Below are 24372 nucleotides of genomic sequence, written 5' to 3' on the forward strand. Positions count from 1 at the left end.
GAGGGTGTACTTACACCACATGGGCTGCAGCGGTTCAAGATGGCAGCTCATCACCGCCTTCTCAAGGGCAATTAGGGATGGGCAATAAATGCTGACTTAGCCAGCGATGCCCACATCCCATGAATGAATTAAAAAAGCAGAGCTGTGAGAGTGCTCACTCCACTCAAAAGCAAATGTGAAAATAAGACTGCATTGCATTACATGATGTCAGGCTGCTATCCCTCAAAGGCATATTATAACAATACACGTCTATAAAGAGAATGGTTGTACGATGCTATTCAGCATCAACGCGAGCCACCATCCTATCTAAAACCGGAATCTTTGGATGTCTATTTTTTTTCAATTATCAGCTACCACCTCGACTTCTGACCACATTGGTTTTGGATTGGTAGAATGTGGCATCCCTATGAAATGAGTGAATCTGTGAGCAGGTAGATGACTTGAGAAATGCTGCTGAGCTGAATTTCAGTCTGCACAGAGCCAGCCGCGAGTCAGCGTACGCCTGTCTCTTTAAGAGCTGTAGAATCACATGAGCGGTCACATGATAGCGCGTGTTTGCAGTGTTCCAGAGGTGACGCGGAGGCTGCGCAGGTTCTGAGGTAAGATTCTGAGGGGGTGGGAAATCGCTGCTGCCCGCTCGAGCTTCGGGGGGAGGGGGGAACCGTCGCCGTCCGCTCGAGCCTGCCGTGGGTGTGGGGAACTGTCGCTGCCCGCTCGAGCCTGCCGTGGGGGTGGGGAACTGTCGCTGCCTGCTCGAGCCTGCCGTGGGGGTGGGGAACTGTCGCTGCCCGCTCGAGCCTGCCGTGGGGGTGGGGAACTGTCGCTGCCCGCTCGAGCCTGCCGTGGGGGTGGGGAACTGTCGTTGCCCGCTCGAGCCTGCCGTGGGGGTGGGGAACTGTCGCTGTCCGCTCGAGCCTGCCGTGGGGATGGGGGAACTGTCGCTGCCCGCTCGAGCCTGCCGTGGGGGTGGGGAACTGTCGCTGCCCGCTCGAGCCTGCCGTGGGGATGGGGGAACTGTCGCTGCCCGCTCGAGCCTGCCGTGGGGATGGGGGAACTGTCGCTGCCCGCTTGGCTTGGAACCCATGCCCGTAGTCCCGGCCATGTTGAGGAGGTTCCCCCGAATGGATCCCGTCCCCGATTCTGGTGGTGGAGCGGCCCCGGCAGGTGCTGATGCTGCTGGCAGCACTCAGTGTGACTGGATCTGGATGTCAGGCAACCCCGTCATACCGTGTGGGTTTCTCTCCATTTTCCCCATTGCGTATTATTAACGATACGGCGAGGAGCAGCGCCCCCAGTCATTGTCTGTACCCGCCCGGGCCCCACTTCCTTTCCCCCCCTTGTCAGTGCCTATACCCGCTCGTGCCCCATCTCTTTCCTGCTCCCCTTGGCAGCACCAGTTCAGGCTGGTACCCGCTGAGCTCTTTTCTGAGACGCCACTCCTCACAACTCGCTCAAACCCACCTTCTGTTGAGCTCAAAGGCCTAATGGTGTTTTGACAACAGTGCTTCCTAATTTCTTGCACAAGGTCAGCAGTATCTTTAATTCTCTGAAGTAGGGCTGATTCTATCCAGCACGGAGAAATGATCCTAGTGCCAGAAGTCTTCCAGGAGTTACTGTAGTCCACCAGCAAGGAAACATAAACTGAAAGATTAGGTAAAATTTAATTTGCTCATTTCCAGCCTTCGCAGCTCATTCTTGGTACCGTTTTAGGAGCTTTGGCGTCCTTCTTATAGTGGGATGCTTAGAATTGCACACAGTACTTCAAATGTGGCCTAACCCCGTGTTGTCCAGTAGCCACGAGCCATGTGCGGTACGTTGCAAGTCCAGATGTGGCCAATTACAATTTAGATTATTAAATGGACACCCTAGTTGGGCATGTGATTTTGATACTTTGTATGCTTGTGCACTTTACCCTTTTTGTGCATTTGTTGGTAAAATTGTACGAGCAAAAGCAGTGTGTTTTTTGATTCTTCTGTGTTTTATTTCCTTGGCTTCTGGTTACTGGTTATTTGCAAAAGCAGAGTGCAATATTAAGGTAAACACTAGACTTCAGAATCATGGGAACCCCAGCAATGTTGTAGAGCACGGTGAACATTCATCATGGTCAGTTCAATCAACCACAATAATTGTTTCAGGACAGCAGAAGAAAGCAAGCCCAACCAATAGTGAGCATCTCCAGCAGGGCATGTGATGGCAAAGAGTAAACATTGCCCAGTAATACTCTGGATGGAGCTCAGGGATGGGTCATTGTGCAAATCAATATTCTCAGAAGTCAGAGCACTGCTTGCAACTGCTAGGCAAAAACCTAGAACTGCATGAAGATGTGCTGGTCCAGATCAATTCATGCCACAGTTCCAAACTTTGGTAAAAGAGACTGGAAAGTTTTGCGCTAAATAGTGGCACAGAAAGACTTAAATTTATACAGCAACTTTTAGTGGCCACAAAACATTCCAAAATGCTTTACAGTCAATGATTATCTTTGGAAATGCAGTCACTGTTGTAATGTCAGAATGCTTGTAGCTAATTGGCATTCAACCATAAGACACAGGAGCAGAAGTAGGCCATTTGGCCCATTGAGTCCGCTCTGTCATTCAATGAGATCGTGGCTGATCTGATAATCTTCAATTCCACTCTCCTGCCTGTTCCCCATAGCCCTTGATTCCCTTACTGATTAAAGATCTGTCCACCTCAGCCTCTCATAGCTCCCATAAACAACAATGTGATAATAACCAGATAGTCTGTTCTAGTGATTTTGCTGGAGGGATTAATGTTGGCTAGGACTTTGGGATGCCTCCCGTACTCTTGTCATGCTGTGGCGTCTTTTATATCATCTTGAGGGAGTATAAGATTTTGGTTTAGTGTCTCATCCAAAAGATGGCACCTCCAACAGTGCAATCCACCCTCAGTACTGCACTGATGTGCTGGTCTTGACTTTTTTTTGTGCTGAAGCCCTGGAGTGGGACTTGAACACACAAACCTGACTCCAATGAGTGCCACCAACTGAGCAAAAGCTGACACACTTAAGTAAATGTGCACATTGTCAAGAATGTTTAGCTGTATTTTGCTTGAGGCGTTTTTGACTAAAATTAGTGCAGGTTGCTGTAGCCACACTTCTGGCTAGCCAGCAATTTCTGTTGGGCAACACTAATGTCACCAGTGTCTTTTATGAATTTGACATAATTTCCTTTTGTATTCCTTCATGGGGTGTGGGCATTGCTGGCTATCCGAGCATTTATTGCCCAGCTCTAATTGCCCTTGAGAAGGTGGTGGTGAGCTGTATGCTTTCGGGGAAAAATCACTTTTGTACAGCACATGACATTTAAGATGCTCAATTCATCACTTCAGTTTGCTGTGGCAGTGCCATCAGTTCATTTCACTAGTGCCTAAACCTCAATCTAATTGTACTGATGGTTGCTTTTATAGTTCCATTGGGCATATGAAAAATTTACATTCCTGATATTCAATTACTGAAAATCTTGCGACAGCACTATTGGAAGGAGCCTCCGTGCAAGTTGTATGATTTGATTTTTGTCCCATGGGTCCTTCACTAATTTACTTAACTTCATTTGACAGTGCTAAATGACATGTATTCATAAATGCTCTTTCCGTTATGCAAAGCTCTTGTAATTTCTGAGATCCAAACTTTTATGCACCGATGTTCCAAATGCCATTTACCATTTAAGAGTGGAAAAGGGGAAAACTGCAGTCTGTGTCAACAAAGGCTGTTGCTACTGAGATCATGTTAGGAGTGATCCAGTTTTCAAGCTACAAGTGTTCATAGCAAAGGAACTAATTTCTGTTTCATTTCATTTTGAGCTTATTATTAAAATGCTAGTTTTTAAAAACTTCATTTTTTACCTGAAACTACTTAATTAAAATCATTCTGCATAAGATGAGCATTGTATTGAAATTTGGTAGATTAAAAGGCATCCTTCAGTAAAAGATTGTTAAAATGTCTTACTGTTGTTACAGTAAAGTTGACAGTAATCTACACCAGTGTAACAAGCTTTACTTTCTGAATAGTATTGTATGTGTGAATAAGACTAAGTGAACAAATTTGAGAGTAGAAAATGTTTTATATTTGTGATGCTTGTGTTTAAAATCCAGCAGTGGTGCAGAAATCGCACCCAAAACCTTAGTTGTTGGTTTAATGGTGAAACCACGGTGATGATGGATAAGTCATACCTTCAGTTTTGGAAAGGTATAAAAACCATGCATGCAGATCTAACAGTAATTATTGCCCATTTGATTTAGGGGAAAAAATCGATTAATAGAATAGATTTTGTTTAACTAACACCTGTCTAAACTCTTGATGAAGGAACATGGAGAACCGAACTTCCTGCTAGGACCACCTTTCCTGTTCAGACATTGGTGTGCAGGATTATATGAAGTGGAGTAGGAAGAATCTCTGTGCTCAATGCTAGGCCTGTTCCTGTAGGGCCTATTAATTATTGGCTAGTTTATTATCAACAATGCCTTGGATAATTGGAGGCTGGTTGACACTGTCCCAATCATCCAGCATTGTTTTGGAGCCAGTTTGATTTCAGAGATCCAGCTTGTTCACCCTAGAAGGATAGTTACTGGTATGAATGAGACAAAGGACAAGTGCAACTTTGAATCCTTGCTGGGTAGAGCAGCAGATTTTAAAATCAGTTGTTATCCTTTTAAATTGATAGTGCATCATATTAATTTGCAGGCTGGTTTCAGTGCATGTTCAAACAGTGGAGCTAATTCAAATATTGGGTGACCTGTATTAATATTTGTACTTTGGGAGTTGGGGGCTGGCGTGGTGTAATTGACTTTTATGACACCATTGTCTCCTTTCAGTTATTGGTGTACCATTTACTAATGTAATTGCAAATTATTTTTCTGAACTTTTAAGTGATTTGGAATATTTAAAATTACTTTGAATCAATTACTGTACTCATAAAGAACTGAAATATATAAAATAGAACACCTCACTGCTGTCATAGTACCCCTTAGTGCTGTTTGTGATCTTAAAATTATCTAACAGGTTGTTGAGGTTAAAGTAAATAATTTAAACAGCCTCATCACTGATGCTTTGCTTTTGCTGTGAATTTGAATCAAAATATGAGCATTCTTACCTATTTTCTTCAGTATAAAGGATTCTACTTTTATAGCTTATAGGTTTATAGAATGATTTCATAAATGTTGACCATGATATTTTAATTTCCCCTCTTGCAGATTTTAACTAAGTAATGAGATAGAGTAGATTGCAGTACTGGGAGGACAGAGATGAGCACAATTGGGAATATGTTGCCAGCAACCAGTTGCCATGCTGGATGGTGACCTGGAGAATCAAATTGCTCTTTTGGTGAAATTGTTCAACACTTTTTTATCTCTAGTGAAAGCATCCAGCTTCGAGCAAGATGGACATCAGAGGTGCTGTGGATGCTGCTGTTCCTACTAATATTATCGCTGCAAAGGCTGCGGAAGTTCGAGCAAATAAGGTCAACTGGCAATCTTACCTTCAGTGAGTATAACTAAATCGTTTAATTCTATTGATCCTAGAAATGTCCACCGTTGATGGCAGAGTCTTCTGTTGTATCATTCCATGTCTTACCAAATCTCCTGAAAACCTACTTATTTGACTTTTTTTCTCTTCTGTCCGGTCCTGCTTGGGTCTGGTCCAACTTTGTGAAGAACCTTGGCATGTTTTAATGTGTTAAGCATGCAATACAAGTTACATTAAACAAAGGATAAAGCAGTCCGCTTGATTGGCACCCCCTGCACAAACATTCACTCCCTTACACACTGCTGCCACAGTTCGTCAGTGGTTATCATCTACACAATGCACTGCAAGAACTCACCAAGGCTCCTTGGAACCTTCCAAACCCAGGATTGCTACCATCTAGAAGGACAAGGGCAGCAGGCACATGGGAAAGCCACCACCTAGAAGTTCCCCTCCAAGCCACTCACCATCCTGACTTGGAAACCTATCACCATTCCTTCACTGTCGCTCAGTCAAAACCCTGAAACTCCCTCTCTAACAGCACTGTGGGTGTACCTACACCACATGGACTGCAGCGGTTCAAGAAGGCAGCTCGTCACTACCTTCTCAAGGGCACTTAGGGATGGGCAATAAATGCTGGCCTGGCTAACGCTACCCACATCCCATGAATGAACTTAAAAAAACATAAATATGTCTGGACTTCAAATATAGTGTACATTAGTAAGGGTTCAATGTTCACCTGTCAAACTAGTTAATTTTTGTTTTGGGGTAAAGTTGGATATTTGAGGAGGGTGTGGAGAGCAAAATACTACATATTCACTAAACTTTTAAACCCAATAATAACCCACAAAAAATATGAATTCCAAAGTTGATCTCTGATGTATAGCAGTTTGTATGATTTGTGGTCATTTTTATCTTATTTGGCATAGGGAACACTTCATCTCTTTATTGAGAAACAACATTTGTCATCACTTCTGTAATGTATTGATGGCTGGGTAAAGTTCTGAGGAAAGAAGCTTTTAGGATGCAGCTACTTGTGTATGTTAACTTATTTCAGCATTAGACATTGTAAAGTTGGCTCTAAGGTTGTTTATTTGCTTGGAAATATTTACTTGTTCTTTCCAAAGTTATTCAACCTGAAGTGTTTGTATTCTGTTTTCTTTTTACACAAAGCTCGCAACAGACACTTCATTGATTTTTCCTCAGTTGTAGTAACTCCCTCCATTGTGTTGACCAGAAAGTGATCATGGTAGCTTCTCATTTTTTGGTTTACTGGGAGGTGAAAGTAGATGGATGTTACCTTTTTTCCCTTTTATTCCATAGTGCACATGTTGGGAACATCAATCTTTCATCTAAGAGCAGTGCTGGAAATACTCAGGAAGTCTGGCAGATTCTTTGGAGAGAGAGAAACAAAAGTTAACATTTCGAGTTGAATATGACACTCGGGATTCTGAAGATGTCGTGTTTGACTCGAAATGTTAACTGTTTCTCTCTCTGCAGATGCTGCCAGACCTGTCGAATTTATCCAGCATGTTCTGTTTTTACTTCAGAGTTTTAACATCCACAGTATTTCGCTTCTATTCTCCATTTGTTTTATAGTGAGATGAATTATCCTATGTGCAAAATGGGCACACAAGACTTGACTTTGTTGATTTCCACTGTAACCACTCTTATTACACTACATTAGGCCTGTTTATGTAAACTGTGGCACTTGCCATATCTGGCATAATCCAAAACGAAAACAGAAACAGAAATACCTGGAAAAACTCAGCAGGTCTGGCAGCATCGGCGGAGAAGAGCACAGTTGATGTTTCGAGTCCTCATTGACCCTTCAACAGAAGCTGCCAGACCAGACCTGCTGAGTTTTTCCAGGTATTTCTGTTTCTGTTTTTGTTTTGGATTTCCAGCATCCGCAGTTTTTTGTTTTTTATCTCTGGCATAATCCAGTTTGCTAATGATGAATATCAACACCAGCCTTCACAATAGAATTTGCTGTCAGCTGTTTAGTTTTGGCGCATGTTATTGACATTGATTCAATCTACGTACCTGTGTACTGCGAACCACATTTCAAGAATTTCAGCTTTAAGTAAGCAGGATCCTGACCCAGTGTTGACAAAAGTGAGGTCCAGCAGCACTTTATAATACAGATGGAAATGGCAACATTGTGGGCTTGGCTGCCAGTCACAGTTATAGATTGTGTAAACCACAGTGCTCCAGTGAAAAAGCATTGGAAAATCAGATTCATGTGACATTTTTCATTTTGCAAAATTAAAAAATTAAACATTTATTTAAAAAATGTAATTAATTTTAACCAGAGCCATTTTCATATTTTGAAATCCCATAAATCATTTTAGTGATACATTTTGAAACATTTCAAAAAGTCTAAAATTGTGTGAAAAGTCATAGGTTTTACATAAGTTTCAGATTTTTAAAAGGCTTCATGTTGACCTTTTAACAAGATTTATCTAATTTGTTTAAAAGGGGATTTCCAAAATGGAAATGTATGATAGACACTTATAAAGTCAGTTTAATGTTCTTGCATCATTTATTTGAATCCATTTTAACATGTGAAAGATCCTTGCTGGCGTGGGCCTCCTCAATGTGAGGAGGCCCCCTAATGCCTGGAAGTACCAAGTTTGAAATTTAAGTTAAATAATTTGTCGTTAGGGGACAAGTAAAACAAATTCACACTTTCATACCTGCCATTAGAAGTAGTAAGCCCTTTGGAGTGGCATTTTTTTTTGGTACGCTGCAACTTCAGAATTTATGTGGTAGTGCACATTCTGGAAGTTGCTGGGCCTTTCTGATGTCCAGTAAGGACAAATGTTGAACATGTTGCCACTTTAGGCATTGTAAAATTTGGGACATTTTGTAACAAACTTAACCATTACCAAAAAAAGGCCGAGCTTTCCGTATCCTTTTGTAGTTGTACTGAGACCTACCCTGTGTGGTCATTTACAGCGAGAGAGTGAGAGAGAAATTGTTGTTACAATTCTGATGTTTGTAAAGTTATGTTTTAAGGCTGTACCTTTTGGTTTGTAAGAGTGTTATAGTTTGGGGTGTATCTTTAAATTTAGGGTAAATGAAAACAGCGTTGTGACATGTTGGAATCTGCTTGGCAGTAAGCCTGGGCAGTCTAAATTGTTAGAGATCAGACGAAGGCTGTTGTCCTGTTGAGAGGGAAGTGCAAGATATTTATATTTGGGGGACAATGACAGCAGTTCCTAAATCTACAATGAGTAAAGCCTACATCTGAAGTCCCAGAAAGATGGTATCGATATTGAGTTGTAAACAGTTGTACTGAGACCTATCCCCTTTAATTCTAAGATGAAAGGCAGTTGTGATCAAAGATAACTGATTAGCATTTCTACTTGGATACAAGCTGATGTGAATCTTGTTGCCATGGAGAAGATAGGATAGAGGAAGACCTTTTTGAGACCTGGTTACAGACAGCAGGCAGTTGCAGTTTGGTCCCATGTGGCCTGCAGCTGACTGAGGTAGAGAGTAGAAAAATGATAGCGTTAGCCAGGCCTGCACCTTAAGCAGGGAAAATGCTGACTCTGTCGTTCACCAGGCAGGATACGGGTGGAGCTCATGCTCAGTTTGAAGACTGGAAGAAGGGGTTTGAGGAGTAAAAAGAGGCTGGGAAATTTGCATAGCCTGCAGCTAATCAAATAAATCTACAGTGTAACCCTCAGTGGAGACAGTTCTGGGGTTAGAAGTTACCCAGCTGGGAAAGCAGAAAGGAAGCAAGCCACTGAAAGCTGGGAGCAACTGTGAGCCATTTGCAATGAGACTTGTAGTTTTGCGGAGAGTGATATGTAACTGCGTGTTCCCGGGACACCCTGGTCCACTCCTCCATCACCCCCTACTCCTCAACCCCCACCTATGGCACCTCCCCATGCCCACGCAGAAGATGCAACACCTGCCCCTTCCCTTCCTCTCTCCTCACTGTCCAAGGGCCCAAACACTCCTTTCAAGTGAAGCAGCATTTCACTTGCATTTCCCCTAACTTAGTCTACTGCATTCGTTGCTCCCAATGTGGTCTCCTCTACATTGGAGAGACCAAACGCAAACTGGGCGACCGCTTTGCAGAACACCTGCGGTCTGTCCGCAAGAAAGACCCAAACCTCCCTGTCGCTTGGCATTTTAACACTCCACCCTGTTCTCTTGCCCACATGTCTGTCCTTGGCTTGCTGCATTGTTCCAGTGAAGCCCAACGCAAACTGGAGGAACAGCACCTCATCTTCCGACTAGGCACTTTACAGCCTTCCGGGCTGAATATTGAATTCAACAACTTTAGATCTTAAACTCCCCCTCCCCCCATCCCCACCCCGTTTCTCCCCCCTCCCTTTTTTTTCAATAATTTATATAGATTCTTCTTTTCCCACCTATTTCCATTATTTTTAAATCTAAAACTAAAACTTTGTTAGTCTTTCCACCCCACCCCCACTAGAGCTGTACCTCGAGTATCCTGTCTTCCATTCTTAATTAGCACTTTTCTTAGACAATATCACCACCTTCAACACCTCTTTGATCCTTTTGTCTGTGACATCTTTTGATTATCTGCTCCTATCACTGCTTGCTTATCTCCACAATCACCACACCCTCAACTTCTCTCTCCCCCCGCCCCCCCACCTTAGACCAGCTTATATTTCACCTTTCCCCTAACTATACTCAGTTCTGCCGAAGGGTCATGAAGACTCGAAACGTTAACTGATTTCTTCTCCACCGATGCTGCCAGACCTGCTGAGTTTTTCCAGGTAATTCTGTTTTTGTTCCCTGCATGGCCATTTACAGGGAGAGCATGTGAGAGAAGCAGCGTGATCATTTACAGGGAGAGCGTGTGAGAGAAGCAGAGTGGTCATTTACAGGGAGAGCGTGTGTGAGAAGCAGCATGGTCATTTACAGGGAGAGCGTGTGAGAGAAGCAGCGTGGTCATTTACAGGGAGAGCGTGTGAGAGAAGCAGCGTGGTCATTTACAGGGAGAGCGTGTGAGAGAAGCAGCGTGGTCATTTACAGGGAGAGTGTGTGAGAGAAGCAGCGTGGTCATTTACAGGGAGAGCGTGTGAGAGAAGCAGCGTGGTCATTTACAGGGAGAGCGTGTGAGAGAAGCAGCGTGGTCATTTACAGGGAGAGCGTGTGAGAGAAGCAGCGTGGTCATTTACAGGGAGAGCGTGTGAGAGAAGCAGCGTGGTCATTTACAGGGAGAGCGTGTGAGGGAAGCAGCGTGGTCATTTACAGGGAGAGCGTGTGAGAGAAGCAGCGTGGTCATTTACAGGGAGAGCGTGAGACCATTAAAGTGCATGAGAGGGAAAAGAGCGCAGAGAGCAGCTGATTGGTGAGTATTTCTACTCTTTAAAGTAAAAGTAAGGTCCTTAGTTTGCATTTAGATCTCTAGGCTTTTTTTCCTCTTTTTCTTAAAGATAGTTTAAGTATAAGATTGCTGCTGGTGTGTATATAAAAAAAAAATTATAAAGTGTAAAGAGTAGGGATACTAGAGTAATTAATAAATTGAATAAAATGCGATGGCAGGATGTTGCTGCTACAGCATGTAGGAGCTGCTGGACACCAAGATGATCCAGAACGAACACATCTGTACCAAGTGTTTGCAGCTTGAGGAACTTTGGATCCGAGTTAAGGAGCTGGAGTCCGAGCTGCAGACATTGTGCCACATCAGGGAGGGGAAAGCTACCTGGACACTGCTCCAGGAGGTGGTCACGCCTCTCAGATTAGGTCATTTAAATTTGGTCCGTGATCAGGGACTGGAGGGTGTGACTGCAGGTGAAGCAGGTATGGGGACCCGGGGGGTAGTGTCCGAGGAGCCTCGGCCCCTGCAACTGTCCAACAGCTACAATGTCCTTGCAAGCTGTGTGGATGAGAGTGGAGAATGCAGGGAGGATGAGTGAACTGACCACAGCACCGTGGTACAGGGAGCCATTCAAGCAGGGGGAGGAAATGGGAGCGTAGTAGTGGTAGGGGACAGTATAATTATGGAGATAGATACTGTTCTCTACAGCCATGGGCGTGAGTCCCGAAGGCTGTGTTGCCTGCCTGGTGCCAGGGTTAAGGACATCTCCGGGCTGGAGAGGAACTTGGGAGTGGGAGGAGAGGGATCCAGTTGTCGTCGTCCATGTTGGTACCAATGAAATTGATAGGACTAGAAAGGAGGTTCTGCTGAAAGAATTTGAACAGTTAGGAACTAAATTAAACAGCAGAACTTCCAAGGTAATAATCTTGGGGTTGCTATCTGAGCCACAGGCAAACTGGCATAGGGTAAATAAAGTCATGGAGTTAAATGCGTGGCTCAGATGTGTGGGAGGAATGGGTTTCAGTTCATGGGGCACTGGCACCAGTACTAGAACAATATGTTGTGGATCCAACAAGTGATCAGGCTATTTTGGATCTGGCAATGCGTAATGAGGCAGGTTTAATAAATGATCTTAGAGTAAAAGATCCCCTAGGAAACAGTGACCATAATATGGTAGAATTTAGCATTCAGTTTGAGAGTGAGAAACTTGGGACGGAAACAACTTAAATAGGGTAATTACAATGGAATGAGGGCAGAGTTGGCTGGAGTGGACTGGGAAAGCAGTTTGGCAGAAAAGACGGTTGATGAACAATGGAAGACATTTAAGAAAATAGTTCATGATTCTCAACAAAGATATATCCCAGTGAGGAAGAAGGATTCAAGGAAGGGGATAAACCAACCGTGGTTAACCAAGGAAGTTAAGGACAGTATCAAATTGAAAGAAAAAATGTACAATGTGGCAAAGATTGGTGGTAAGCCAGAGCATTGGGAAAGTTTTAAAAACCAACAAAAGATGACCAAAAATAATAGAGGGTGAAAATAAACTTTTGAGGGTAAACTAGCAAGTAATATAAAAACAGAATGTATAAAAAGGAAGAGAGAGGCCAAAGTGAACATAGGCCCCTTAGAGAATGAGGCTGGTGAATTAATAATGGGGAACCAGGAAATGGCAGAGGAGTTGAATAAATACTTTGCTTCAGTCTTCATGGTAGAAGATACTAATAGCATTCCAAAAATACTAAATAGTCAAGGGGCAAAAGGGGGGGAGGAAATAAATACTATAACTATCCCCAGTAAAAAAAAAAAAAGTACTAGGGAAACTAATGGGGCTAAAGGCTGATAAGTCCTCTGGACCTGATGGGTTGCAACCTAGGATATTAAAGGAAGTAGCTACAGAGATAGTGGATGCACTGGTAGTAATCTTCCAAGAATCCTTAGTTCTGGAAAAGTCCCAGAGGATTGGAAAATGGCCAATGTAACACCCTTATTCAAAAAGGGAGGGAGACAAAAATAGGTATCTATAGGCCGGTTGGGTTAACACCCGTCATTCGGAAAATGTTAGAGTATTATAAAGGTTTAATAGCAGAGCATTTAGAAATATATAATATAATCAGGTAGAGTCAGCATGGCTTCATGAAGGGAAAATCATGCCTAACAAATTTATTAGAATTCTTTGAGGAGGTAACAAGCAGGAATAGATAAAGGGTAACAAGTAGATGTAATATATTTGGATTTCCAAAAGACTTTCGATGAGGTACCGCACATAAGGCTACTTAAGATAAGTGCCCATAGTGTTGGGGATAGTATACTGGCATGGATAGAGGATTAGCTAACTAATAGACAGAATTGAGATAAGTAGGAGGGGGGTGGGGGCTGCATTTTCAAGATAGCAACCTGTAACTAATGGAGTGCCACAGGGATCAGTGCTGGGGCCTCAGTTATTTACAATATATATTGATGACTTAGATGAGGGAAGTGAATGTACTACCACCAGGTTTATGGATGACACAAAAATAGGCAAGTGGTGAGGATGACACAAGGAGTCTACAGAGGGATATAGACAGGCTAAGTGATTGGGCAAAAAACTTGGCAGATGGAATATAATGTGGGAAAATGTGAGGTTATGCACTTTGGCAGGAAGGATAGAGGTGCTGAATATTATTTAAATGACAGAAGGCTGCAGCACAGAGGGATTTGGGAGCCCTTGTGCATGAATCCCAAAAAGCTAACAGACAAGTTCAACAGGTAACGGGGAAGGCAAATGGAATGTTGGCCTTTATTTCAAAGGGAATGGAGTATAAAAATAGGGAAGTCTTGCTAAAACTATACAAGGCGCTTGTTAGACCACACCTAGAATACTGTGAACAATTTTGGTCCCCTTATCTAAGGAAAGATATATGGCATTGGAGGCAGACCAGAGAAGGTTCGCTAGGTTGATCCTGGGTATGGAGGGATTTTCTTATGAAGAGAGGTTGAGTAGGTTGTACTCATTGGAGTTTAGAAGAATGAGAGGTGACTTTATTGAAACATATAAGATTCTTAGAGGGCTTGACAGGGTAGATGCTGAGGTTGTTTCCCCTTATGAGAGAGTCTAGGACCAGAGGGTATAACCTTAGAGTAAGGGGTTGCCCATTTAAAACATATAAGGAGGAATTTCTTCTCTCGGAGGGTAGTGAATCTGTGGAATTCTTTACTGCAGCCGAATGCCCACTTCTCCTACGTCTTATGGTCTAACTGTCATGATAATGAAGGAAAAACCAAAAAATTGCATCTGGAAATATTGGACTTTTAAAATAAGACCTGAGTTTTTAAAATGCACACAAGCCAGTGGCTGGAATGCTGTAGGGTGACCTAAGAGGTAATGGAACCCCACCCTGTTGTCAGACAAGGTACTTCTAAAGACATCCAGAAGCTAATTACTGCTTCTGGTAGAGACATTGGGACCTAATGGGAGATGAATATTATCTCATCAAGAAATCCTGTGAACAATGTCGAGACAGATTTGTGAATTTGCTTCCCACTTGGGATATACAAAGAAGGGTTAAAAGTGAGCTGCAAAGCTGCCCCGGTGTCTGTCTGTCTTGTGGGTGTTCTAAGAGAGAGCAAGTGCTGGAAGTTTGACTCAGAAGTAACAGCCACACACAATACCCTTGCAAGTCGAAATTTTGCAGGTATTCCGAACTCTCTCTCTCCCTCTCTACCGAATTCAACTGTACTGGGACCTCAAAACTGACTATTCATCTACTGGAGTCAATTCTACTGGAATCTGAAATCGCAATGGTCGCCATGCTCAAATCACCTTTTCCTCCATGAATCAAGATAATTCTTACCTTTAGCTCTGATCAAATTGGCTCCTTCAAAACCAGAACGATTGGGTCTGTGGAAAAAGGTATCCATGAAAGGGATCCTTTTTAGGTTAATTCTTGTTACGACCAACAGAACAAAGACAGGGAGCCAGTTCATCCCTCCTCACCCGGGGCATAACAATTTGGGGATGTCCCAGTCAGACGGTGACAAGTTGAGGGGTCTCGCCTGGATCAACAGTTTTGGGGAACCTCATCTGGTGATGGGTCATAACAGTAGCAAACTGTTTGTTTCTTCAAAGTGTAAGTTTCCTACACAAGAAAATGGTGTTTAGTCAATAGTGTGTTGCTTTTTTGTCATTTGATACAGTAAAAGTTTCTTAAAATGTGGAACCTTGACTTGTCATCCTTTCGGCTAATAAATGGAAATTGAATTTATCTTTAAAAATTCAGTCTGTACAGAGATCGTAACATTGTGCTTACAGGTACAGTGTCTCAAAACTTGAAACCCCAGGACCGAGTCCGGGCCGGATATCGGATCTTGCCGGTTTTTGGGTAATGTGAGGGTCAAGGGCCACTCAGAGCGTGGGAAAAGACAGGTGTGTGAAGCCACTAACTTGTCAGCATGTCACTGCGTCAATGCAGCACCTAGCTGAACAAGCGCTAAGTTATTTTACTCGCTAATAATTAAAATTCATATATGGCAACTTAAAACATGCCCAGTTTTCGGATAGCCGGATTTAAGACACTATCTGTATTAATGTGGCATTTCAGAATACTATGTGCTGACACTTGTGTTCTTTTCTCAGAGGGCAGATGATTTCAGGTGAAGATTGTGAGTTCATTAAAAGGTTTGAAGCTGCTCGTTCAGAAGATAAACAACGGATACTGGATATTGAAGGCCACCAGGTAAAATCTGGAATCTGTGTATTTATTTTCTGTTTTAAATAGAATTCTTGTACTTATCAAGGTGGATGATTTTCACATTGGTGAGTGGAATATCTTTTTACATTTTAACCCAGTAACTTTCTCTAATGTTAGCATATCAATTGCAGCATGAATTAATATTAACAAAGAACATTCTTTGATGTGCTATAGTGAACTTTCCATTTCCAATAGTATACTTTTTTCAAATTCATTCACGGAATGTGGACTTCACTGGCTAGGCCAGCATTTATTGCCCATCCCTAGTTGCTCTTGAGAAGGTGGTAGTGAGCTGCCTTCTTGAATCGCTGCAATCCCTATGGTGTAGGTATACGCACAGTGCTGTTAGGAAGGGAGTTCCAGGATTTTGACCCAGTGACATTGAAGGAACGGCGATATATTTCCAAGTTAAGATGGTGAGTGACTTGGAGGGGAACTTCCAGGTGATAGTGTTCTCATCTATCTGCTGCCCTTGTCCTTCTAGATGGCAGTGGTCGTGGGTTTGGAAGGTGCTGTCTAAGGAACCTTGGCAAATTCCTCTTGGTCCTATGTTCCTGTACAAGCATTCTTTCCTCTCGAGTTTCCCACTCCTTGATAACCATTGCTCCCCTTCTCAAAACTAAAACAAATTCTTAACCTCTCCATCCTGTTGAAGTATCATCCTGGATCTAATACTACTTTACTCTCCAAGTCCAAGATTGTATTACCTTTTTCTCCTCTCTCCTCGGGAGAAATAATTAAGCTGTTAGTGTCACTGAATACAAGACTGTTGTATTTATTAGACTATTTCTAAAAGCTTATCTGTTGTGCATCTGAGGAATGATTTTGGGTTTTGCAGAAATGTCTTGGTTAAGATGATCTGGAATATTGTGATGATCTGTTTGTAATTTAAAAATGTTTAATGCTTGGGCATAGAGATAGAAATTGCTATTTTTTGATAGCCCTGTTCACAGTTTTTCATCTGTTAGATGAATGGCCCATTTGAAAAAGTATCAAGAATATTAAAATGAGCTATTCTTGGTTTGAATGTACAGCATTTAAATTAGTGTTGAAAATTTGGATTTTGATTTTTTTTGCTAAATGAAAATTGTATCCACTTTATTTCATGTGCTGAGAAACTCATTTTGAGGACCATGGTGCAATAGGGAAGTAAAAAAATGTGGAAGGAAGCTTGTGTTACCGCAGGTGTCATAATACACCTTCTTGGCATCTTTCACACAGCAAAAGCATGCAAATACCATGTTCTGTTTTACCTCTCAGCATTAATGTGCATTCATTCTGCTAATGGAAAATATAGTGCATTTTTGGGATTCACATTTTCATTTGTAATCCTTTTACTGCAAGAAATGCTGTTTTGATATGGTTCCTTCTGTAGGCCCCAATATTGGAAAGAAATTGTAAGTACAAATGAGGAACAGATTTGTTTTGTAAATACATGATGTCATTGGGACTAATAGTGTTTTGGGTGCAAGCATGCTACTTGCTATTTGCATATTTTCAGTGGTTTACAAATAAATGTGCCACTTTTACAATTTTTGAAATCAATTGAAATTGTGTGCCAAAGTTATAAATAAATAATTTAATGTTTGTTTTAGTGCGCCAAAACGTTTTTGAACTTAATGGCTCACATTTCCAAGGAGCAAACTGTGCAGTACATTCTGACGATGATTGATGACATGCTACAGGTATGTTTGCTGTTAAAGGATATTTTCATTGTGTGTCATAGTATTTATTTTGAGCATTTCATGTTTGTTTCTGAAGCATTCTATATTAGGTATGATTATGAATTTGACAACCGTGCAGTGCAAATGGTGAACAATGACTTTGCATGTAAAATGAAGAGTTATTTTGTAAAATTACTAAAATCAAAGGATACATTTTTGTCATCGGTGTTCAAGGCACAAAGCCTCAAGTCGGGAGTGAAATTTTAATGGATGGTAAATCATATTTCTGAATTCCTGATCTCTCTACCTTAGTACAAGTAGCTCTGAGCTGAGACTCTGGAAATAATGATTTAATTTTCTGGCTCTAGCCCCAGTTTTATTATTTTGAAGTATTTTTTGCCCAAGCCTCCTTACAGTAAACTACTTCAAAAAAAAAATCATTTTATTTTTCCACAGAATAATATAACTTCCAAGCAGTTGCTTGGTCGTACAGAACCTGAATATTGCTGAAAAGAGAGACATGTTGCCAAAGCTTTTTGTCTTGAACTCATCAGGACAAACACAAGAATGCCAAATTTCAAACGATCTAACTACAGGAAAGGATGCTGATTACTTGGCAAGGTTGGCTGAGGTGTTGCCATGGAGAAAGGAGTGGGGAACTGAAGGCTCCCCAAGTTCCTGGGTAACTTAAAAAAGGCACAGGGCTGTTTTTATTGTTTCACGGGATGTGGGTGTTGCTGGCTATCCCTTAATTGCCCTTGAGAAGGTGGTGGTGAGCGTCGGCCTTGAACAGCTGTAGTCCGTGTGTTGTAGCAATACCCATAGCGCTGTTAGGAAGGGAGTTCCAGAATTTTGACCCAGGTCAGTGAAGGAATGGGATATAATTTCAAGTCAGGATGGTGCGTGGCTTGGAGGGGAACTTGAAGGTGGTGGTGTTCCCATGCATCTGGTGCCCTAGTCCTTCTAGGTGGTAGAGTTCATTGGTTTGGAAGGTGCTGTTGAAGGCGAATCACACCAAACAGACGTTTGTCTTTAGTTTTGCAAGCATGGGCTGTTTGTGTACAGTCTGTACTTTGCCTATTACGAATAATGTTAGATGTGATTTCATGATTGGGCAGCACTTGATTAACGATCTTGAATGTGCTAAAAACTGCACTATCAACCAATTTAGGATAATCAGTTGAGCTTGCAATGTGGTTCATTAGTGCTTGCTATAAGCAACATACATTCAGATGTAAGGGCTTGTACTCTGAAAACAAAAGGAATATGTTCAAACCTTGCACCTTCTTTTGAAATACCTGGGAGTTTGGGAAGTCTCTAGTTCTCCTTTTGCTTTGTCCGTGGCAATGCCTTGGCCAGCCGGAGTCAACTTGCCAACCAAGTGGCATCCTTTTCTCATGTAGCATGAACTGTCATAATTATTTGAAATTTGGCATTCTTGACTTTGTCTTGAGTGCAAGATGAAAAACTTTTTCAACATGTCTCTCTCTTCAGCAAGATAGCTTTTGTTCAAACTTAAAATTTCAACCATTCCTCTTACTAGCTACTTGGGTAAGGTCAACAAAAAAAAAGAAAGTAGATTATCTCACATAGTACATTTTCATTCATATAATTAAAGATATCCTCCAATGTTTCATTCCCACTGGCTGTTCTGAGACCCTTGTGGAAGAGGCTTATTAAAATCTGTTCCTTTCTGTGGATTGTAACAATTTGCCCACAACTGCAAGCCTGTAGTCACCTTTGCTCTCTTTTTGAATAGCAGCATTATGCTGGCTTGTTTGCAGTCATTGGCAACTTTATTGGTATCTAAGATGATTGAAATATTTTGTTCTGAGCCTCTGCTGTCATTTTTCCTGGTTTCTTTAAATAGCTTTGGTCCATGCCCTTATAGCTGGTGTCCTATTTTTTTTTCCAGACCTAATTTCTTTTATGCAGTTGTATCTATCGTTCCATATCGTTCTCTAATAAATCTACACAATCCCTTCTATTGTCAGAAGTAAAGATTAAATATTTTATGCATTTGTGATTCCTTTATCTTTAATAGCCAGGCTTTCCTTTCTATCCTTGCATGGTCCTACCTTTTTTAAAAAAAAACTTTTTGTATGCTCATAAAAGCCGTTGCTATTTCCTTTTTTATCTGGGTTCAACTTTTTTAGAAATGATGATGAGACTAGCAGTACTCACCATTATTAAAGTAAATCAGACAGCAGCATCTGGTGATACACGTGTGCTGTTAAATGGGGATATCAAAAGTGCTGCCTGAGTTGCCCTGCTCCTCCAGAAGCTGCACTCTACTGGTGTCATGCTGAGAGACTCAGCATTGAAATACGTGAAACAGCGTAACGTTGCTCTGCTTGGGTGATATATGCCCATGCAAATATTCAGAAAAGTTATGCCTTGTCCATTCCAGTGCAAGTCCATTTTTAATGGTATGAGTCTAAATTACTGCCAAACAACCTCTTGGACACTGAAAACTAACTTTTATAAATGTTGAGATTTTAATTATTGTTGGAGACTTAACAGTTCAAAATATTTTTTTCTCTCAATCCCATCGTTCTTTCACTGTCACTCAGTGATTTGAAATTGAATTAGATATTCTAACTGGCACTTACTGGTCCAAACTCAGTGCTGGTCATTCATGATTCTTCAATTTGATTAGTTAAGGAGATGCATAGTTGCTTGCTCTGTCCTCAAGACCCCTCTTGCCATGCCATTTTAGCTCTTTACAGCGTGTTCAGTTGTAGGTTCCCTGTTTGTTCCACTGTTTGTTTACTGCTGAGTGCAAAATCTGGTCCATTGTCTGCTAGTTTCCTGTTAAGAAATATGAACCTGTTAAGAAATGTGAACTTGCCTTGTTCCGGGCAAAGGCTGGAGACTCGGGAGTCTCCCGGGAGCAGACCCGGGAGTTCCGGTGCATGCATGGGCAGGGTGACAGGCTGTGCGTGTTCGGTTTTTGGCATTCTTTTGACAGCTGCAGTGATTTGATAGCGATGGTGGTGCAAAAACCTGACCACGAGACTTGTGGTGGCCGAAAGAGGTGGGCATATGTGACTGGATGTATTGAGAGGTAGAAGAAGAGGCTTCAGGTAGTGAGGGCTTGGGAAAGTCTGGGGATGGGGGGATGGTGATAGGTGTGAGAAGGCGGCAGAAGGTCAGCTGGCCTTGACTTGGAAAGGGATAGGGCCCAGAAGAAGCCTTGGAAACTATTTATAGCTTGGTGCAGGCAGGAGTATGGAGAAATCCAGGGGCAGTGCCAGCTCGGCGAATCTAGCGGTCTGCAAAAGAGCTGAAATTGTGCCAGTAATTAAAGGCTGGAGTGCAGCTTTGTGTATCCTGTGGAATGCCGCCTCGGGAGAAGAGATTGAACCATTGAGAGGTGAGCAATCGTTGAGGCAGCCCAAGCCAGAGTGGCTTTTGAGGGAATTTGGAGGCTAGCTCTTTGAGAGTGGAAGCTTGCAATCCCTTGCAAGGGAGACGGAGTTTTCATGAAATTGTGTAACTCAGTGGCCACTGACATCTGGGTGTGGTGCTGAGAAATCCTTGGGACCTGCCTTGGTCCCAACTGCCATTTATTGTGCAGCTTAGTGTGTTCGATCATAGTTTGCCTCTTGATTCATATTTATCTCATGTTAATTCTGAATGTTAAGAGTATAAGGTATTGGACCATAACTCCCGTGGACTGACAATCACAGTCGGATTGCCACTCCGCTCCTAGTTACTCACACTGAAATGCAGCTGCACCTTTCTCGTCCGACGTTCTGGCACAGGCTGGATGAGAAGGGGGCAGTGTAGTGGGTTCCCAAGGCCTTCAGTTGAGTTCAGGAGAGTCAAGGGTAAGGAAGACACACCCTCTTTTATGGCAGTAGCTTTTTTTTGTTAAATGAGAAACAGAATGGCCGAGGAAGCATGCTGGCCGTATTCTAAAAGTGGTTTCCTCTTTGACCACATGTATTACCTTTACTCCAGTCTCTCCTGTTTTAGTTAAGGTTAACCCAGTGCTGTTGGCCTGGTCTTGCACTCCGCTTTTAACTATGACAAGTAAAGAATAACTTCAGGACCACGTATTTGAAATTTCTGAAGTCAAACTTATTTTGAAATGTGTGCTGGGGTTTCTTCCTAACTGGTGCTTCAGCAATTGAATTTCATAACTCTGGCCATTATTCTGTGAAAAATGTAAATGAGTACTCTTACATATTTTAGATTTATCTCTTACATACGCAAGGGATAAGTATTCATTTTGATACCTTACCGTTTCTAAAACTAAGAATATTGCTGAGATGGTATTGAAGGTGCATGAGAATAGAATGGCACTTAACATAAAAGGAAAACCAAAAATCTTCTACCAGCAGGTAAGTTAATAAGCAGGCAGTGAGAGGTATTAGGGACAAAGAAGGCAGGGCAAGGCTAGAATGCTTAATTAGAACTTTATATTGGTGTTTACTAAGGAAGAGGAACTGACAATATCGGTAGAAACGTAGATGGTAGCAGTAATGGCCGGACTGAAAATTGGCCGGTAGTAAATACTGGAAAAGCTGGCAATGCCTGGAGTGGATAAGTCGCCTGGTCTGGATGACTTTCATCCCAGATTTCCAAAACAAGTGGGGGTAGAGAAAGAAAATAGGCTTGCCATTAACTTCCCTAGATATAAGGGAGCATGTTGGGGGATTGGAGCATGGCAAATGTGACACTCTTACTCAGAGGGTGCAAGGATGTTCCTAGTAAATACAGGCTGGTTAGTTTAGCATCAGGAATCGGTAAGGTTTTGGAAACAATAATCAAGGAAAAAAAGTCACCAGGTACTAGGAGAGAGATGAGTTAATTAAGGAGAGCCAGTACAGATTTGTAAAAGGTAGTTTGTGCTTAACTAACCAAATTTTTAAAAACATTTTGAATTAACAGAAGGTTCAAGAAGAGAATGCAATGGATGTTGTCTGTAGATTTCAAGAAAGCTTTTGACAAGGTACACAAAAGGCTGGTTTACACAATAGAAGCTCATGTATTGGGAGAATCATTGTCAGCTTGGATTCAAAATTGGCTAAGGACAGAAAAACAGCAAGTTGTGGTTAATTATTTTTCACACTGGAGGATGGTAGACAATGGTGTTGCCCAAGCCGTTTGTCTAAATTGGTGGTTAAGGCTGAAAGGTTCAACTCATTTAAAAGGGACCTGGATATGCACTTGAAGTGCTGTAACCTGCAAGGTCACTGACCAGGTGTTGGAAAGTGGTGTTAAAAATTAGCAGCTAGTTTCTTTTTTTTCTCTTATGGCCAGCGCAACACGATGGGTTGAATGACCCCTCTCTGCATTGTAACTTTTCTATGGATCATTGCAGGGAACTCTGCTTTTTTATATATGCCTGACTTGGAAATTGGAATAGAGTGTAAAATTTCAGAATTTTACAATGATACCAAACTCGGAGGGGTGCAGACATTGAGGATGATACCAATTGACTACAACAGGACATAAGCTAGCAGAGATGGGCAGACAAGTTGCAGATGGAATCTAATACAGAGGAGTGTGAGGTGATGCATTTTGGCAAAAGGGATAGTTCTAAAGATAGTTCCAGGGCAGATGGTTCTGGTGGTTCATGTGCATAGATCTTTGAAGGTGACAGGGCTGTTGAGAGTGTAATTAGCAGAGCATATGGGATCTTGAGCTTCATAAATAGAGGTATTGAGTACTAAAGCAGGGAGGTTACTCTGAAACTTTATAAAGCATTTGGTTTGGCCACAGCCATAGGATTATGTCCAGTTCTGGTTGCCACACTTTAGGCAGGATGTGAAGATCCTTGTGAGGGTGCACAGGAAATTTACCACAATGGATTGTTCTACAGAGAGCAGACATGGATGCCCGCTGAAGACCTCCTTTCATGCTGTAACTGCAAGTAGATGTTTAGTATTTAGCAGTGCTGGTGAAGGGAATTGGTATTTGAGCTTTGGTAACACAGGATGATCCTGGAAGTTGTGCAGAAGTGGAGGCCTAGAGTTTGCCAGTACTAGAATCCACCATTGACATTTGACAGTATGGGGGAAAAGTCTGTGAAAAGTCTATGTGGAAGTGGTAATATAAAACTGAGACGCCTGAGTGTAAGTTACTAACTTTTCAGTCATGTGTAGTAACAGTTTGTTTTTTGATATCTTGGCAGTACAAAGGAAAATATTTAGGGTCAAGTCATTAAGTTTTTATTTTAACTTTCTGACTGTAAATGTTTTATGGTGTTATAAGTAGTGTTTGTTTTAAACAGGAAAACCACCAACGAGTCAACATTTTCTTTGACTATGCCAAAAAAACCAAGAATACTGCCTGGTCGTACTTTTTACCAATGTTGAATCGACAGGATCTATTTACTGTTCATATGGTGAGTGAAGAGTGTTGTGTTGTGACTTTTTTTTAAAAAAAAAGCTCTAAGTAATAATGCAGAGATTAAGAACTTTTTAATTGTTTTTTAGTTTGATTTCTTATTTCTCATTCATATAGGTTGAGCTTTTAGATCTCCCCGGTGCTGTAAGATGTTTCTGGTGGAGTCCTGACACAAGTCCAGCTTACCCATTCTGCCTTAAAACTCTTTCATTTGAGCACCCAACACAAACTATGGAGTTTTGGCCAAGCTTCATTGGTTTTGCAAAATCATATGCTAAGCATGGTCATGCAGCATTATATTATGAAAATAAGTTTCATATTGATAGATGTGATATTGAATGGCCTCCTTCCGTGCCGTTAAGATTGTGAGATTCTGAACTCAGCTTGGGCTAATTTGAATCATCTATAAGCTTGGGCCAACCAATAAGTTCAATTAAGGGAAAATATGTTCAGCTGTCACTAAGTTGCTATTTTATTAAAAATTGTGGAGGGTGGGTTAGAGAAAGAAAGTATATAGCTGTTAATATCAGTTGGCTTAAATAAATACAGAGCAAAAATACCAAGATATTTAGGCAATTCAAATGGGGAAGAGTTTTTGGGATTTTTTTATTATTGTACCTTAGCTTAGCCGCTTGGGTTGATAGCTTCTTACAAGGAATTCCTTGGACCCTGGCTTTTGTCAAATGAGCACAAATTTAAGTTACTTTTCTGTGATGCCCCACGTTAATGGCACTGGCTCTCTATGTGCATCTTTCACTGCCAGCTGCAATTTGAAAGTAAGCTTGCGGAGACTTGCTAAAATAGTAACATATGAATAAAATATTGGAGACGATAATT

General features: G+C 41.8%; 1 protein-coding gene across 4 annotated transcripts in view; it reads left to right on the forward strand.

Moving 5' to 3' along the window:
- Positions 1–538: 538 nt before the first annotated feature.
- The window catches only part of atp6v1h (ATPase H+ transporting V1 subunit H), a 156942-nt gene continuing 133108 nt past the window's right edge, over positions 539–24372 (forward strand). The window contains exons 1-5 of one of the 4 annotated variants that reach the window (XM_078540520.1): positions 539–599; positions 5367–5494; positions 15397–15496; positions 17107–17196; positions 23420–23533. In XM_078540520.1, the coding sequence (XP_078396646.1) occupies positions 5391–5494; positions 15397–15496; positions 17107–17196; positions 23420–23533 (408 nt within the window). In that variant the 5' untranslated portion in view covers positions 539–599; positions 5367–5390. Of the gene's footprint in view, positions 600–654; positions 1654–5366; positions 5495–15396; positions 15497–17106; positions 17197–23419; positions 23534–24372 lie in introns of those variants that run through there. The other 3 variants (XM_078540521.1, XM_078540522.1, XM_078540523.1) reach the window with 3 other exon arrangements.

The sequence above is a fragment of the Cetorhinus maximus genome, chromosome 4, assembly GCF_964194155.1.
Source record: "Cetorhinus maximus chromosome 4, sCetMax3.hap1.1, whole genome shotgun sequence".
In the NCBI taxonomy this organism is placed as follows: domain Eukaryota; kingdom Metazoa; phylum Chordata; class Chondrichthyes; order Lamniformes; family Cetorhinidae; genus Cetorhinus; species Cetorhinus maximus.